Raw genomic sequence first — 19302 nt, 5'->3', positions numbered from 1 at the left:
CACTGAACTCATGGTTAACAGCACTATAACCCATGCTGAAGAAGCTTATCTAACACAATGTGCTTTCTCCATTAGGCACATCACTACCTTCTCACATTCAGGAACACTAGATAGTACTTTCGCATTATACTTGGAGACCATTATAAACAATGAAACTGCCAACAAAAGGCACACAATGTCAAAAACATGGGTCTAAGTAGATTGTGAAAAGGACACTTGTTTACAGTTTGAGAGCTGAAACAAAAAGAGCTTCACCTTATTTCATCTCATCAAGGAACATGTGTGTAGGAAAACTAAAATTTTTCATTATGTGCATTTTTTAAAAAATAATTTATTTATTTATTTATTTGACAGAGAGAGACAAAGCAAGAGAGGGAACACAAGCAGGGGGAGTGAGAGAGGGAGAAGCAGGCTACCAGTGGAGCAGGAATCCCAATGTGGGGCTTGATCCCAGGACTCTTGAGATCAGGACCTGAGCCAAAGGCAGACACTTAATGACTGAGCCACCCAGGCACCCTTATTATGTGCATTTCTATGAAAGACTAAGAGTATTGTGAATACCAATTTTAGGGTATGAATACATGTTATCAAGTGGGCAAATTCGCAAGTATGGAATGTGTGACTAAATAAAAGCGACTATATGAAATGACTCTTCAAGGCTGACAGCAGTATGTGGATTTTACTTGGGTAACAAAAATATGCTTTAATGAAATACTCCATGTAGAAATTCTCTAAAAAGCAATCCATTAACCTTCATGAACAGTATTACCCTAAATGTCCTAGACCTTGTATTTATAATAATAGTAGCTTTTTGTTACTTTAATAAACTCTACACCCAATATGGGACTGGAACTTATGACCCTGAGATCAAAAGTCACATGCTCTAACAACTGCGACAGCCAGGCACCCCTAATCATAGTAGTTTTTATTAGATTTATATGTACCTTTGAAAATTATATAGTCTAATTACATATGTAAGGCCTGCAGACTTACCTGCAGCTTCTAGTAAAGCTTCCAGTCTAGCTTGTGTTTCTGGATCTACTGTCCTGAGGTCTGCACCATCAGCAGTACCTGACAAGAGCAACTTGGAAGCCGTTTCCAGCATTGGATTTTCCAAATCATCCTGATCCAAAATGAAAGATTCCACCTAGAAAACAAATACCAAAAAAAGGAAGGAAGGGAGGAATGAAAGGAGAAAGGGAAAGTGATAAGAGAAATAAACAGAAGAAAAAGGAAGAAGAAAGAAAAAATATTTTAATGTAAATATCATGATAAATACAATGCAATTCTAAAGAAATTCAATCTAATACATAAAGCCCGCACTGTTTAAAGGAGAAAATTATATTTGTAGAAGAATTTAAGAATGTGCTACTCATATACAGCAGAGTCTCATTTTTTTTCCCTTTTACTGAAATTATGTATTCTTTTTATGTTAATTTGGTAGGATAAGGGCAAGATGGGGGAGCTATGAGGTTAATGATTAAACGTGAAACCTCTGGCTTTAGTAGAGGACCTAAATCAGCTGCTCTTGAATGTTTTGCTCTCAGGATCCCTTTATACACTTATAAAATACTGCCCACCCAGACCTTCAGATAAGGGCTAAATTTATTAACAGTCACCATACTGAGAAATCAAACTACAATATCAAAGAATCATATTTGTTAGTATCATCACCGGTGATATTTTCACCAGAAAAGTTTTTAAGTACTGTGAACACAATTTAAAATTCTAATCTGTGCTTGAAAGCTTAATTTTATCATCAGCGACAAATACTGTCAATCACTCTTAAAATGACAAACTCACTCATTTCCATCATTTCTGATAAGAACATTTGCCAAATACCCAAGTCTGCTAAGTGTATTGGGCCTGTCAATTATATTTTCTAGTTAACAATGGCATTTCATCGGGGAAAAAAAAAAAAAAAAAGGAATGGCTACTTAACCTTGCATCTCAAATAAAAAAAAAAAAAAGACATACACACACACACACACACACACACACACACACACCCCACAGAAGTGCTTTATGTCACACACAGTAATATTAAAAGGACACATATTCAAAAGTGTGGATTTCATAAAATTAATATTTATTGCTTTATCAAGATTATCCTTAAGGTAAAACTGGCTCTTCATTTTCTTCTTTTAACTGTGAGTACGGAGAATTGAAGAATACAATGACACTAGTACAATTTGATGCCATGGCCTTGACTGAGGGGCCAGCAGTTTTACCTACCATTAATTTTATACTATCAGTGTACATGTCAACACAGTAAAGGAGGCAAATAACATGTCAGTACTGTGATGAGGGAGTTTTGACCTCTTAGATATCCTGAAATGGTCTCTGGGACCCTGAGGGTCCTGTGGACCATTCACTAAGAAACACTACTATAGTCAACATGAGATTCAATTAAAAAAATATTTAAAAAATTAGAACATAGCAAACACTGAAGACATGGAGAAAAGTTTTGTTGTGATATCCCTTATTATAGTGCTACTTACAATAAGTACTAAGATATGTTCTTTCTAGTTTGCTGATAAAAAGTTGATAATTATTATATAAACTGTCACCATTTTACATGAAATTTACTTCATAAATCTAAGGTACTTCTAACACTTATAACTAAAATAGATATAAAAGTAATTATTAACCTAGAACACAATTATGCTCCCACCTAGTATCTAAATGTAAGAAATCTGAAAAAACCTTAAGGAATAAAATTTTAACTACTATAACATGAGAAACTCTGAGTCATTTCATCTTTGAAAGTCACCTATCTAGTAACCAGGAATAACCAACACATACTTAGTACTGGAAGTTAAATCTGGGAGGAAACAGTATGTTTCTCTCCAAATTTCCATTAGACTAACACAGTTTAACATGATTTCAGATTTCTAATATTTCAAATACAAATAGACACTGGATACTCTGAAAATAATCTCTGTAAATATTTGAAAATTTTCACAAAATTTTGCAGTATAACCCATCAATAACAAATCCCTGTTAAAATGACAGGGAGTTAGGAAAAAAAAAATAAGAATATACTCTTTTTAGTTTTAAGTTCTCTTTCAAGGTAGTAGCGTAAATGTTAAGTAGACTTTGGGAGTATATCTCGAAAACCGGGGGGTGATGTTCCTGGGTGGCTCAGGAAATTGAGCCTCTGACAGAGTCTGCTCAGGTCATAATCTCAGGTTCCAGAGATTGAGCTGTACCCCCCCACCCCTAGGGTTCACTGAGCTCAGCAGGGAGTCTGCTTTTTTCTCCCTCTCTCTCTATCCCTCTCCTGCTTGCATGTTCTCTTTCACTCTAGAAGAAATAAATAAATCTTTGTAACAAATTAAGTAAACTTTTGGGACATGAGTTGGCCATAGCAAGATGTGATTCAAAATTATAGTATAATAAAAACTATGTCTTCTTATCTTTAATGAAATGTCCAGAAGATGAGTCATTTTAAAGAAAAAGTTGCTTCCCAGTGAAATTTTCTGTGAAAATATCTACAATTTTCCAACCCAATGGGAGTTGAATTACAGATTATTGAATATTTGTACATTAAGTAATAGGGCAACATCAAGTAGCAGGTAGGGCAAAATGCCCATCACTGGCCAACAGTCTTTGTACAAGAGATACTACAGTTAACCTGCAGAGGAGATAACAGAGATGTGTGAAATCAACTCCACCATCTAGGAACTTACTTCTTTAATGAGAGAGCCAAAGTGTGTGCATAAATGAACACTTTTACAGGGTAAAAAGTGTAGAAGGTAAAGGGTAGGGGGAAAAGGCTGTTGGAATTTAGAAGAGTAGAAGTAGAAGAGAACTTCCTCCTCTAACACTAATTCCTCTTTCCCTAACTGGAAAGATTCTTGCACTACATTACGGAACAACTGAAGAGAGACTGACATAAGGACACTCAGTCATAAAAATACAAAAATAAGTAATCCTTGTGTATTCATAGGTCAACTAAGTTATGATTTATGAGCATATCCTGCTCTACCATGTACCGAGCGAAGATAATTCAGATTAAATACTAAAATGTTTTCCCATTGAAACCGTACTCATTTTTATTACATTTCTACTGAAAAAAAGATTCATTCTGAATAAGAAATTCACATGAATATTTTGAAACATTTTCTTTAAATGAAATGTAAAAATAATTTCCATGAAGAGAGGAGAGACAGGAGGAAAGGTGTGTCCTTATTAAATTTATTCCCTAAGGGAAATAATCTATCAAATTTATCAATAACTTAAAGCATGACAAGTTATATTTAAGCTATTTCGGATGTACTGTTTTCACTAGATGGATATTTTATGAAGTGATGCTTGCATTTCAAATTCTTGTCTAATATAAAGAACCACCGAATTGTTACAGATGGAAAAACAGAAGCACAGGATTGTTATTTAAATAGCAAGTTTCTAAATATCTAGTACCAAGAGACCAGTTACCCAATTAACTAGTTCAATATTCTTTCCACTAGAAAATTCCATGCTGAAGGTTTTTTTTTACTCTGCTCTAGAAAAGCTAACTTCAAATTCTATATTTAGGGACAAAGCTATACCTACTGTCTAATTACTAAAAGAAGAGAACTAAACATTATATAACTCAGATTTATATAACATAAAATACACAATACCACCTATGACATATTCTTACCCCTCTGAAAATAAACAATAATCTATTAGAGCCCTTAGAAATAATTTCCAGTTTGTAAAAATCAGTAAGGCAAGTATTAGGAACAAGTTAAATCAGTTTCTCAATCTTGGCACTATTGACATTTTGGGCTGGATAATTTCTTCATTGTCGAGGGCTGCCCTATGTATTTCAGAATGTTTAGCAGCATCCCTGGCCTCTATCTACTAGATGCTAGTAGCAACTCTACCACATGCTGTGACACCAAAAAACCTCCAAACATTGCCAAATGTACCCTGAGAGGAAAAACAGAAACAAACAAAAAGACCCTGGAGGTTGATAATTTGAGAACCACAAAGTTAAATAGGAAAAAACACAACTAAAATATGGGAAATGTTTGTTTGTTTTTTAAGAGAGAAAACAAAAGGAAAGAAAAGCTCTAAATTAAAGAGACACCAGAGACATGATTAGCAAAATAATATAGACCTTATAAGAAATTTTCAAGATAAGTGAAGTAATCTGAATATGCACTGGGTATTAGACAGTCTAAAAGAATTATTCCGGTTAGGTAAGAAAATGCTCTTATTTATTTATTTATTTATTTATTTAAATTTATTTGACAGACAGAGATCACAAGTAGGCAGAGAGGCAGGCAGAGAGAGAGGAGGAAGCTCTATGTGGGGCTCGATCCTAGGACCCTGGGATCATGACTTGAGCTGAAGGCAGAGGCTTTAATCCACTGAGCCACCCAGGTGCCCCATAAATGCTCTTATCTTTAGAGATGCACACTGCCATATATAAAAATAGAGTCAGAAAACTGCTATATAATATTTCCGGAAAACAAAGTTGTGTGGCAAATTCTTGATAATGCTGAATCTGTGAAAAAGATTTATAGTGGCTTTATCATACTTGCCTCTATTCTTATGTGCAAGTTAAATTGTTTTGGTTTTGAAAGATTAACAGTGTTATTTTACTATGGAGGTTGCTTTTGTTTTAAAATATTATTACTTAACAGTAATACTATTTATTTAAATTAACAAAGTAATTAAATATCTTTTTTACTTTCTTTCCAAAATAAACTTAACACAACCACTCAACAATGAAAATCAAGGTCTTTTAACAAAGGTCAATACTGAAGGAATTTGTTTATGTCATTAATGGTACTCCCAGTCCTTCTATAGTAAAACAAAAAGTCATATAAAAATTTGGAAATATAGGGCCATGTGGACGAATTGTGAACACCAGAGTTACATTTCAAACTAACTTCCGTCAAAATAGATAAATTATCAATGTTATATTAGAGAAGAGCAGTTCATCTTGTAATAAACTGGCATTCAGGGCGCCTGAGTGGCTCAGTTGGTTATGTCTGCCTTCAGCTAAGGTCATGATCCTCGGCTCCTGGGATGGAGTCCACCAACAGGCACCTTGCTTAGAGGGGAGCCTGCCTCTCCTTCTGCCTGCTGCTCCCCTTGCTTGTACTCTGTCTCTTTCTGCCAAATAAAATCTTTAAAAAACTAAAAATAAAAAATAAACTGGCATTTATTTCAAAGGATAAAGAAATTTTTATTAACTAGACATCATATATACAAGTTCCATTCAATTTAACAAATACACCCCCAATTACATATAATATGCAAAATGCAGTAGGGCAGCCAAAGGAGAAAGAAAATATATAAATGATTTTATTATAATCAATGCCTTCGACAAATATACAATACGGAAAAATGCAACTCTATGTGCAAAGAACTAACTATACCGAAGATTAAAAACAGTACTAAGTAGACACTAATATAGGGACTGTACAGAGAGAAAGGAAAAAACAATTCTGAATGAGAATGGTAAAAAGAATAGTGCTTCAGAAAGATCGGGCCTTTCAATATTGTACCCAGTTCAGAATTTATATGGTAGCTTATTGAAGGATTAAAGTATTAAGATAATCAATTTTCTAAAAATATTTATTTTTTTATTTGAGAGAGAGGAACAGAGAACAGAGGTTGGGGGGAGGGGCAGAGGGAAGGAGAGTCTCAAGCAGATTCCATGCTGAGCGTAGAGACCAACACAGACCTGATCTCAAGATCCTAAGATCACAACCTGTACTAAAACCAAGAGTGGGACACTTAACCAACAGTGCCACCCAAGCATCCCAAATAAGCAATTTTTTAAAAAGATAATTAGAGATCATGTGAAAGATGGTTTTGTATAGATGTGACAACAGAAACAAGGAAACCTATTTATAACTTACTTCAATATACCAAATGAAAGATTATGGGAGGCGGGGATAGGAAAAGGTCAGTTTTTGAGGATAAACATACGTTAAAATATGAAATGCCAGCAACTCCAGAATTTGGACTTCTTGACCTTTAACACTCCACATCCTCCCATCCCATCTCTAGCCACCAATTACTGCTCTTGTTCAGGAAACTACCCTGTCCATTTTCATTCAATTTAGAGCACGTAGTCTAAATTTCAAGTTAATAATCTATATTCCAAGAAAGATAATCTAGATCTTGATTATATTAAAACATATTTTAAATAACAAAAAAGTCTCACACTTGCTCCAGGAAAACACAGTATCTTCAATCCAAAACTCACCATACTTAAAATCTGAAGAGCTCTTAAGTCAATGCAGAAAAATTCCTCCTAAACAACATTTATGGTCATTGTGTACGATTTTTACTTATAGTAAATGTTAGTGTTTAATTTTTATGACCAATTTTGTCATTTCAATGACAGTGGATTTTAAGAACACAGATCATAATTGATACCATTTCACCTACCAAAAATAAAGACTCATTAGAACAACCTGACTTGAGGTCATCATCATGGACTGAATTACCTGATAACTCAAGTGTTGTCGCTTTTTCAGTGATATGCAGAACAGGCTATGTAAAACCTAATTCAAAGAAACAATTGTTTCTTCTCTTCTGTACCCGACCCTAAAACCTAATAAAAATTTCTTTGATCTGTATTTTTTGAAGTCTTAAATAGGGTAAACTTCAGGTAAAATACAACAATTCTTAAAGAAATATATTTGATGTAGTTTTTCCGTACCATTAATATAAAATCTTCAATATGGTCACTGGACACTGATCTATGTATACGCTAAAATAAAACAGCATAAAATAAACCACTTAAAGTCCTTATTGTAAAAAGAGTATCAATTAATAATATGACTCATTATGGTGCCAATATCCTGAGATTCAAGTGAATAAACTAAAGTGAACCTGACTATAAGTAAATTTAGCTTTCAAAAAAATCTATCCATTAAGAAAACACTGATTTATTCTACATCATTTCATTCATACCCATCTACCCATCTAATAAAATTTTAGTTAAGATCTAGAAATGTGTTAAGAACTAGTGATATAATAGTTAACACAGCACTATTCTCACAGAGCTAAAACATAACTCTTTTTCTTAAGCTTCAAAGTACTTACCTGCTACACCTCACTATGAAATTATAAATCAATATGAAATTCTTAACATTAATTGTAAATTTTATAAAGTGAACCAATTATGAATATTTAAAGTAAGTAAAATTGTATAGAATTCTCAAATCTAAAGTTTGTAAGTGGTTTTTCTGTCATAGAATTAAAGCCACAGATTTTTAAAAATTTACCCCAACTCTAAATATCAATAGTATAATGCAATTTAATTATTAATTTAACCTGTCTCTGGTATTTATCATTATTCATCAATTATCATAAAAACTGGCTCAGAATGAAATGACCCTTATTGCTTTAAAATGCATACACAGAAATACACTCATTCTCAGATATAGACACACACAGTCATAACCTGGTGGAATTTGAGCACTCCAAGGATATTTTAAGTGTAGTAAGTTTATAAGGCGAATGGTTATTAACAGAATTAAAAATCAGATTGATATCAGAGTCCTAAATATAACCCAAGATGCTATAAATCAACACGGCAACTAAGAGTTCTAAAGTATAATTATTTTAAAAGTAAAATTCTAAACTGTAGAATAAAATAATTTTTAGATATCTAAGCAAACTGAAAATTTTAAAACCACAAATATTTCTGAATTTAGAGTTCGAATCCAAGAAAAGGACAACCTTGGGAATCATAACACTAAGCATTTGGAAAAGAAACCAATATAATACAAGCTAACTTATCAGGTCGGGTAGTTGTTAATAAATAATTCCTTAAAGTTAGAAGAGTAAAAACGTATTATAACATAAACATATTACTAAAATATCAGTTAAGCCAAGACTGAATGATATAATGCCAAAAACCTATGTTCAGCAAAGAGAACAACTAGTTGAAGATACGGTTTAATTCAATTCAATGCCTGCTAAAAAAGAGAAATGAAACACATAGTTTTCAAAGTGGGTAGTAAACAAAATAAAACTCAAATTCAGCTAAAGGCAAGGAGTGGCAGGTGGATGTGGAGGGAGCGAGGCTGGGCGGGTAGACAGCAACAGCAGGAAAAGACCTTTTCCACAATAACCTTCAATGTGAGGAAAAAGACCAAAGACCAAAAACCAAGTTAATATAAAAGCAAGTGGGAAAACTTTTCTTATTTGAAAAAATTGCACACAGATTAAGATTTGAAAAAAAGAAGAAAAACCCCTCAACTATATGCTATCATAAGAGAACTAAAATTTTTAGTCATAAGGCTAAAAGCATGAGAAAGAAAAACCAAAACATGAAAAAGCAAACCCAGTCAAGGGTACAATTATTATCAAATAACTCAAGGCAAAAAGCATTACACAGAAAAAGGATATTTTATAATGGTAATAGATTTAATACACCAAAGCGTGTAACAGCCAGAGCATGTAATAGTCAAAATATAACATTGAAATATATATAAAGTAAATATACTTGAAATAAAAGCAGCTAGAAAATTCACACAACTTAGCAGGAAACTTTTTACATACCTAAGTCAGAAAATGAGAGCAAGTAGATTATGCAAGGACATGGATGATTGAGAAATAGATTCCATAATGAACTATACTTACATATCATAGTGAAATGGAAATTAGTATATCATGAACACAGAATACAGTCTTTTATAGCAAATAAAAGCCTGACCAAGGAAAAATCTCAAATGATTAAAAAATATATAGAGGTTACATTCTTAGTCCATAAAGCTAAGTGAAACTAAAATTTAACAATAATACTCTACTTAGAAATTTAAAAAGAAAAGAAAAAAGCCTACTAATAAACTTTCAAAATACAGGGAAAATAAAAATTAAAATCAGTAAGCATATCATTTCTTATGGGATTTAGTCATAGCTGTCCATAAAGAAAAATTTAGATTTAAGATACATAAACTAAAAATCTTCAAAAATAAAATCCAAGTCGAAATGTATCAATATAATTTATGGTAGTAATAGAAATGGAGAAATTGAAAAGAGATTCAGAAGTAATTAGTAAGACTAGTAAGTGCTTCATGGATAGGTCTAGCATGAAGAGACAAGCCTTTGGTAAGCCTGATTACAGAAAATGAGAGGAAAAACAAAAACCATAAGGAGTTATTAAAATCAGAAAACTAAGCAAACCTATAAAGTCAAGAAATAGGGAAGTCTAAACAAAACAGATGATTTTCAAGAAAAAGCAGAAATATAACAGAATATACCAATAGAGGAAATCTCAGGGATAGTCACTAAACTATCCCTTAGAAGGAACAGAGCATTATTATATTATTTACAAAGCCCAGAAAACAGATGGGAAAATTCCCTAGCTCATAAGCATAAATAACCCTAGTAGCAAACCTGAACAAGAATAGCAAAATAACTAAACAAAATAAAAAACAAATGAAATAACATCATTAGAAAATTAAATTCAGAAGTTGTATAAAAAATATTATACAATACATACAAGAAAGGAGATAAAGGAAGTACTAAGAAATATAATTATTTGTACACACAGAAATAGTGACTTTCCCTTGCCTAGAATGCTTTTCCCAAAGCTTTCATTCTTCAGGTCTTAATTTGTATTTTACCTTCTCAGACAGTACTACCCAAGAAAATACTCTACTCATCTCTCTACCATACCACTAACTTTATTTCTGCTATAATTTTAGCAGTACTATCACAGCCTAAAATTATCTTGTTTTTGGGTATCTGTTTATTATCTCTCTTCTCCAATTAAAGACAGGAACCATTCAGATTTACACTATCACCAGTGTGTGGCAAAGTTCCTGGTACAATGCAATATCCAAATAAATACTTGCTGAATAAATGTTAAAAATGAAAAAATCATAACCAGTAGTAGGTAGATGTATTAGGCAATTCACAACATTAAAATTTAGAAGTAAAAAGAATATGTATCATCTCAAAAAGAACACATAATAAACACAATATTCATTACCATGAAAATACTTAAGTCAAGAAGGAAATTTCTGTTCCATCCAGATAACATGCACCACCAGAAATCTAAACCACGTGTAAAATGTAAAAGTTTAAAAATTAGGATGCCATCAGGAAAAGAAGCTCAAATCAGAGCTAGTAGTGAACAGATCTGGAAGCCTAACCAATGCAATGTGACCAGGAAAAAAAACAAACAAAAAATCCCCTAGAAATAGAATACTGAAAAAAGGAAACAACAAATGCTATCATTTGCAGAATGCATAATCATCCTTCTGGAAATTTCAAGAGAATCCAATGCAAACCAAGTAAATGATAAGATCGACAAACAAAAATCAATAGATTTCCTATATATTAGCAATAACCACTTGAAAACAACATGTAAACTGGAGGAAAGATGTAATTCACAGTAACAATGAAAACTACAAATACCTAGGAATAAACCTAACAAGAAAAGTCTAAGACCTACATGAAAAAACCATAAAAACTTTACTAAAGGACATAAAAGAACACCTGAAGAAATGGAGAGGCATACCATGTTCCTGGATGGGAAGAGTCAATAGTGTAAAGATGTCAATTCTCCCCAAATTAATCTGTAAATTCAATGCACTTCCAATCAAAATCCCAAAGGGATTTTTAATGGAACTTGACATGTTGATTCTAAAGTTCATCTGGAAGAGAAAATACACAGAAATTGCCAAAATTTTTTTGAAAAAGACAATGGGGAGGGGTACCCTATCAGATGTTAAATGTAAAATGAAAATAATTAAAACAATAGAGTATTAGATCCAGAAAACACATATTTTGGACTTTTAAAATGATAAAGAGGTAGTATTTTAAGTCAGTGGGGGGAAAAAAGACATTGTTCAATAAATTATTTTGGGAGAATGGTTAGGAAACTGGAAAAAACAGGTCCTTACCACGGGGGGAGGGAATATATATAGATACATACATACATACATATATATACACACACATATATATACATATATATACACATATATATATATAAAATTCCAGATGAATTAAAATCTATTAGAAACATACATAAAACTAAAGGCCTCACAGGAAAAAAATATGAGACTAAACTAATATAAGAAGGCTTTTCTGGAAAGACACAAAACCTAGAAGCTAGGAAAGAAAAGAGTGAAAGATTTTGACAATATAAAAATGAAAAATCTAAAGATTCTCTAAAGTAAGAATAGTGACAGATTAAGAAGAAATATTATAAAATATGATGTATATATTATAAACAGAATAATAAAGAAATCCTAAAATCTCAGCAAGAAAAAGACAGAATAATAAAGAAATCCTAAAATCTCAGTAAGAAAAAGATAAACCCTACAATGGATAAAATTGTATAAGTAGGCAATTTATGGAAGAAATAACAAATGACCAGTAAATATGCTAAATTTCATTGGGATTCGGGTAAATACAAATTAAAATGTGGCATTTTTCATCTATTGACAGATAATGTCTAGTGCTTTGGAGGATAATTTGACAGGATGCATAATCAGTATTTAAAAATGCAATTTTCCTTTTAAGAATTTAGTTTATAGAAACACTTCGTACATATAAGCAAAAAAATATGTACAAGGATTTCACAGTATTGACTATAACAGAAAAAACTATAAGTAATACATATGCCCATCAAAAGAATGGTTAAATAAATTACACTATGAAACAGTAAATACCTATCTGCAGAATAAAGCAGATCTAGATAAAACATTCTATACCACAACTATCTAATGCCCTCACTAATTACCTTCATGAAACTTATCAATAGTAACATTTTCCCTAAATTTGTTTATTATCTTCTTATTTGAATATCAGTTGCTTGGGTAAGGACCATATTTTTCCCTTGCTAGCCTTAAATATTAAGTACTTAAAAATATTTACTGAGTGAATGAATAAACGATATTGATCCAGAAAGATACCCAAATTATATGAGAGAAAAACACAAGCCCAGAAAAGCAAACATGGTATGTATCCTTTTAAGATTATTTTAAAACCAAAATGCATGCATTGCACAAGGATACAAATAAAAAAATTTCCAGATGTCGAAACCCAAGTTGTTAACAGTGGTAACTGAAGAGCAAAATGAATTTTACGTTTTTACTTGTCTGTACCCTACTATATAGCTTACCTTGAGAGAAAAAAGACCACACAGTTTCTTACTGTGTGATTTTAGCAAATAATTAAGGGGTGGGAGGGAGACCCTTCAGACCTTTAAAGAAAATATCAGGAATAATCTAACCATTTCCATGTTTCTTTTTTTCTTTTTCTTTTTTTAGATTTTATTTATTTATTTGACAGAAACACAGTAAGAGAGGGAATACAAGCAGGGGAGTGGGAGAGCCCGATGTGGGGCTTAATCCCAGGACCCCGGGATCATGCCCTGAGCTGATGCTGAGGTAGATGCTTAATGACTGAGCCACCCCGGCGCCCCCCCCCCCATATTTCTAACAAAAATTCCAAAAGAGCTATCACAACAATCTGTATTATTTTTAGATACATAGATTTAATTTGTTGGTATATGTAATTCAGTTTTTAGTATGCATATGCAACCTAACTATTTTTAAATGAATGAAAAAAGTCCTGGCAAAATAAAGTCATAGTAAATTTCAGTTCAAGTAACTGCCTGTTTTTCAAGAGAAGCAAGATAAAAAAAATATTATATTTTCTTCCTTCAATCTTTTTTCTTCTCTATAAAATTAAGTTTTTTTGGAAAGTCAGGCTTATTGAAGTATAATTTTGAATAAAAATCACCTTTTTAGTTGTACAAATCTATGAATTTTGAAAATTCATAGTTTTGTCATTACCACCACAATCAAGATAATTATTTCTTATCACTGAGAAATTTCTCTTGTCCCTTTGCAGGCAATTCCCTACCACTACCCTCTACTACTAGCAACCATGACGTTTTCTGTTACTTTCAGATTTTTTTTTCTCAAAATGAAATGGAATCATCCAGACTTCCAACTGCAACTTTCACAAATGCATAATGCCTTTAAGATTCACTGATGCTATAGCATGCTTCGGTAGTTCATTCCTTTTTATTACTAGATAGTACTTCATCATATGGATGTACTGCAATTTGTTGAGCTAATCATCAGTTAATGAATATTTGAATACAAAACTTTATGTGAGCATGTTCTAATTTCCCTTGGGTGAATACATGAGAAGGATATGACGTGTGACAACTGTATATTTAAATCTATAAGAAACTGACAGACTTTTCCAAATTACAGTAGCATCTTGCTTTCCTACTGCAGTGTATGTTCTGGTTCCTTCGCCTTCTCTCTAGTATTCAGTATCAGCAGTTTTTTCATTTCTTTTATTCCTCCTCTCTATTCTAATAGGATAGAATCACATTGTGATTTTATCCTGCAATTCCTTAATGGCTGAGGGTATGGAGCATCTTTCCCTCTGCTTATTCGACATCAGTGTATTTCTTCAATAAAGGATCTGCTAAGAACATTTTCCCCATTTTCTGTTCAGTTGTTATTCCCTCATTATTGAGCTATGAAAATTCTTCACATATTCTGAACATAAATCCTTTATCAGATATACAGTCTACAAATATTTTCTGCAAGCTGATGGCTTGTCTCTTCAGTATATTCTGAAGAATAAACCTTTTTAAATTTGATGTAATCCAAATTATAATTTTTTCTTTTATGTTTGATTTTTTGTGCCCTATCTAAAATAGTTTTGCCTAACCCAAGGTCACAGATTTTCATTAGTGAATAATTAGAGAACATTATGTTCTCTTTCAGAAATTTTATTGTTTCAACTTTTATACCTAGGCTTATGATCCAATTCAAGTCAATTTCTCTATAAAGTAGAAAGTATAAAGACATGAGTTGAAGATCCTTCCATAAGAAGACATCCATATGTTTCAGCACCACTCATTGAAAAAAAACATTTTTCTTTATTGAGAAAAGGTGTGTTGGCACCTTTGTCAAAGATCAATTCCTAACACAGAGATCTTCTCCAGATTCTATTCTGTTCTATTAATTGATGTGTCTATCCTTTCATCAATACACTGTCTTGGTTAAGACAACTTTGTAGTTGTCTTAAATCTCGAAATCCTTCAACTTTGTTCTTTTCAAAGTTGTTCTGACTACTCACTCTAGAGTCTTTTCTTTTCTATATAGTTATCAGACACAGCTGTCAACTTCTACCAAAAACAAAAACAAAATCCAAAAGGCCCTGATAGGATTTTGATTGAGACTATTCTGAATTCTACAGGCCATTCTGGGATAAGAGGGATGGGATTTATATCTAAAAAGTACTGAATCTTCAAAATGATGAATATACTATGTTTTCATTTATTTACATTATCTTCAATTTTCTCATGAACGTTTTATAGTTTACAGCTTACAAATTATATACTTATATCCTTAAGTGTTGCACGTTTTTATTTTAATTGATGTTTTAAATTTTCATTTTGAAATGTTCATTCTTAATATACAGAAATATGAGACCTTGCTAAACTCAGGACTAACATCTAGCCGAATTCTATAATTTTTTTATTATTCTCTATTAAATGTGTTCTTAACTGCATTCTAGGGACCTAAACCTTTCCTCTTTCATTCAGTCCATATGTTCTCCTATGGATCATTTTTTCCTGTCTGGCTCACAATTAAATGTGCCCATCATCTCAAGTATTTACTTTTTTCTTTCTTTCTTTGGTTTTTGTGTTTTTCTAAGTATTTTCTGATCAGGCCCTTCTGAAGATTCTCTTTCTTGGCCAACTCATTCAAATAATGGTCATGTTCCCTCCATTCCACCTTCAGCTTTTTATTTAACCTATACACCAGGGTAACATCATCTATAAACACAAGTTTTAGCTACGACTTGTTCTACTGATCATTTTGAAATATTTTTCTCTACAAAACAAACTTCTCTGCTCAGCTTCAGTTCTGAATTATCTAAACTGCTGATATTTCTTTCCCAATGTGCTATCGATATATTAAGCCCATCTTAAAATATTATCCTTCTTTTTCTTTTCCCCATCTCCAGGAAAATAGAGCTCTTCTTCTTCCAGGGGTTTGTTCTCAGAGGAAAGTACAGAGCCTTGCCTTTACTGTCTTGATCTTCTCATTGCTTCCACTGATCAAAGATAATACTCTACAGAGGGCAGCAAAGCAGGAAATTTTTAATAGACTGTCATTACCCAAATAAACAATTGAGCCCTATCCTAAATTTCATATAGGTAAATTATATATCGAGAGAAATTATATATATGTGTGTGTGTGTGTGTGTATATATATATAATTTATATAGAGAGAGTCAGATTTCTAAGTATTCCAACACTCTTTAAAATATAAATAAGATCTTATCATTTTTTTGTTTAAAACTGTACATGGCTCCCATTTCACTTAAATCGGCTCCAAAGTCTTTACGAAGTCTCAAGATGGCAAAGATTATTGTTTTAGTCACTTATGTAACCCAAACTCCAAGAACAGGATAGGTACTCAAAATATTTGCTAAATGAGTAACATCAAGGTTGGGTAAAATCCAACAAAAAGAACATTCTTGACACACCAAATAGTAGTAAGCACGAATAACATTAGAGTAGTAGTAGACCTCCTCACTCGTAGTTGAGTATATAAGTACAATACTTGACAAATTTCATAATTACCAAAACAGATAACTGCTATCTATTATAACAAATACTTTTCTCTACCTGCTAATTTTATCTGAGTCTAAGGAGAATATATAAAACTCACATGCCAACCTTTTTCAAGCAAAGAGAAGTAACAAGATTAAAAATGTATTCCTGGTTTTCAATCTAAACATCAGATGTCATTATAAAGAAATCTTTTAAAGGCCACTTTTTGGGGGTGGGGCAAGGAGAGAAGGGGAAAGAAAGAGAGAGAGAATCTTAAACAGACTCCACCTCCATCGAGGACCCTGACGTGGGGCTTGATCTCACAACGCTGAGATCATGACCTGAGCCAAGAGTTGGACATTTAAACAACTATGTCACCCAAGAGTCCCTAAAGGCCACTTTAAAAAAAAACTATCAGTAAATGATTTCACTATGGAGGTCAAAAACAGACAACTACACAGAAGAAAACTGAAAACCCCAAGTGTCTTAAAGATACAGGTTTCTGTGGCTTGAGATATGATCATCATATATAGCAGTGAGAGTATGTTATATTACCCATCTTAAATTAAAGGGAAGATGTGCTTTGGAAAACTGTGTTAATGACCCAAAACACTGATTTAGTGTTAAAGACATTAATATCAAAGGTATATATGAAGAATCAGAATAAAAGTATTTTATAAAATGTTAGAATGGACAAGAAGCAGTATTTCTCAAAATTACTTTATAAAATAGTAGATATTTAAGTAGTTCCTCTATATCCTAATGTTTATATTTAAATAGCTATTTTAGTAGATTCCATGCTTATCTAGCACCTGACCTCAAAAACCATTTCTAAGGACTGAAATATATTAAGAGTCTTCCATAACTAAGTTTGTGGGGAGTTTTTGGCATAGCCAGATAAAACACATTATTCAAATCGCCTCTGGAAATCATACTGTTCCTTGCAAGCTATCATTAAGTAACTCTGAATTTGGTATAATTTTACAAGCATAAATAAAATCACAATTATGAAAATACATGCTCAAGGAAATTCATCATAACTTGCCCTGTCTTGGTTTCCCCACTGAAATCTTTTTAATTCACTGATTCTGTTGTCTGCACACAGACAAGAAGCAGAAGGCACGTGGTTTGAGTCAGTGTTTCCACGAAAGACTTGTTTTCATCCTAGGGATAGGATTATTTTACAGCTAATTTAAGCAAATATGAAATTTAAATATCTTAAATGACAAAGATTAAAGGATATCATTCACATTACTAAAAGAATCTTCATGAGGAACTGTTTAGCTAATTAATGTAGACACATGAGTCTCAATGGTAAGATCAGTAACTCCTGCTTGGTAGGGTTTATGTCTGCGTCTAGGTCTATGTCATCTCTGTTTTCACCACAGCACTTTATACATCATAGGTCATATATAAATGCTGGTAAAAACTAACATAAAAAGCACATTTTATTTCCTGTACTTAAAATGTTTGAAAGAAATTAATATTCAATTTTCAGAAGGAAACCTAAAAACATTCTCTTGACTCAAATGTTCTGTTTGCTGCTTATGTAGAACTCAAGATGTATTATGAGTAGCACCCTTTGAGCCCCCAACTCCCCACCAATTAAGTCTAAATTAAGCAGCTCTGAAACACTTGTTAGATTTTTGTGCTGCTAATGCATCCCATCTACAGCAAGATTTCTTATAGCAGAAGGTCAAAAAGCAGATACTATGCAAACACCACTCAAGGCTTATATTCCTATAGTCATAAAGTGAATACAGTTTACCTTATGTCATGTTTATAGCAACAGAGACAGTTGTGTTATAATGCAACAAATGCTTCCTGACAAACCTCACATCCTGCAAGTGGCACATTAAAATAACATGGCTCAGGCAAAAATAGAACTGGGGACATTTCAAAACTTATGCAACAGTCATCAAAACATTAAGAAAAATAACTATTAGAATAAAAATACTAGCTTACTAAAAAGACATATTAACTTTCCACGAATAAGAAATTACTACAGTAGGGGTGCCTGGGTGGATCAGTTGGTTAAACGATTGCCTGCAGCTCAGGGCATGATCCCAGGGTCCTGAGATCCAGCCCTGCGCTGGGCTCCCTGCCCGGAAGGAAGCCTGCTTCTCTCTCTCCCACTCCCCCTGCTTGTGTTCCCGCTCTCGCTGTCTCTGTCAAATAAATAAATAAAATCTTTTTTTTTTTTAAGAAATTACTACAGTAAAAATGTCATAACTTTAAAAAGAGGAGAACCCTGTAACAAGTATTTTCAAGAGAGAACTATCAGCCAAACTAAGCTAAGGCAAAGAAATTCAAGTCAATGAGCATCTCATTAAACACATTATTTACTGTTTGACTTGATGTATTCAACTGTGACTGCATACTTGCCATTCAGCACCTGTTACCTAGTGATACAAAACCCCAAAATATTGGAAAAAACCTGTACGAACCAATGTAAATTCAGAGTTATATTGCCATCATTTCCCTAACTTAAGAGTATCCATATATATAAGCTAAATCAAAACATTTTTGAAACATTAGGGAAAAAAGTATAAACTAGTAGTATCCCAAATGAACTGAACATATGGGTATTCTATATACCTACTAATTGTATATAGGCATATGTTTGATAGAAACATTCAACGGGGAACAGTTTTACTAAAATATCACCAATTTTAATCGATTACCTCGTCATGATAACAAAATAATATGAATTATCATTTAATTAGCAG

The 19302-nt window shown here is 32.6% G+C and overlaps 1 protein-coding gene across 7 annotated transcripts in view; it reads right to left on the bottom strand.

The window, feature by feature from the left end:
* The window catches only part of ANKRD17 (ankyrin repeat domain 17), a 160251-nt gene that overhangs the window by 85093 nt on the left and 55856 nt on the right, over nt 1–19302 (bottom strand). For all 7 annotated transcript variants that reach the window (XM_082727716.1, XM_082727717.1, XM_082727720.1 and 4 more), the window contains exon 2: nt 994–1147. In XM_082727716.1, coding sequence (XP_082583842.1) covers nt 994–1147 — 154 coding nt within the window. The remainder of the gene's footprint in view (nt 1–993; nt 1148–19302) is intronic.

The sequence above is a fragment of the Mustela nivalis genome, assembly GCF_964662115.1.
Source record: "Mustela nivalis genome assembly, chromosome: 4".
NCBI lineage: Eukaryota > Metazoa > Chordata > Mammalia > Carnivora > Mustelidae > Mustela > Mustela nivalis.
Note: the sequence above shows the minus strand (reverse complement) of the source record. Positions and strands in the feature narration are given on the sequence as shown.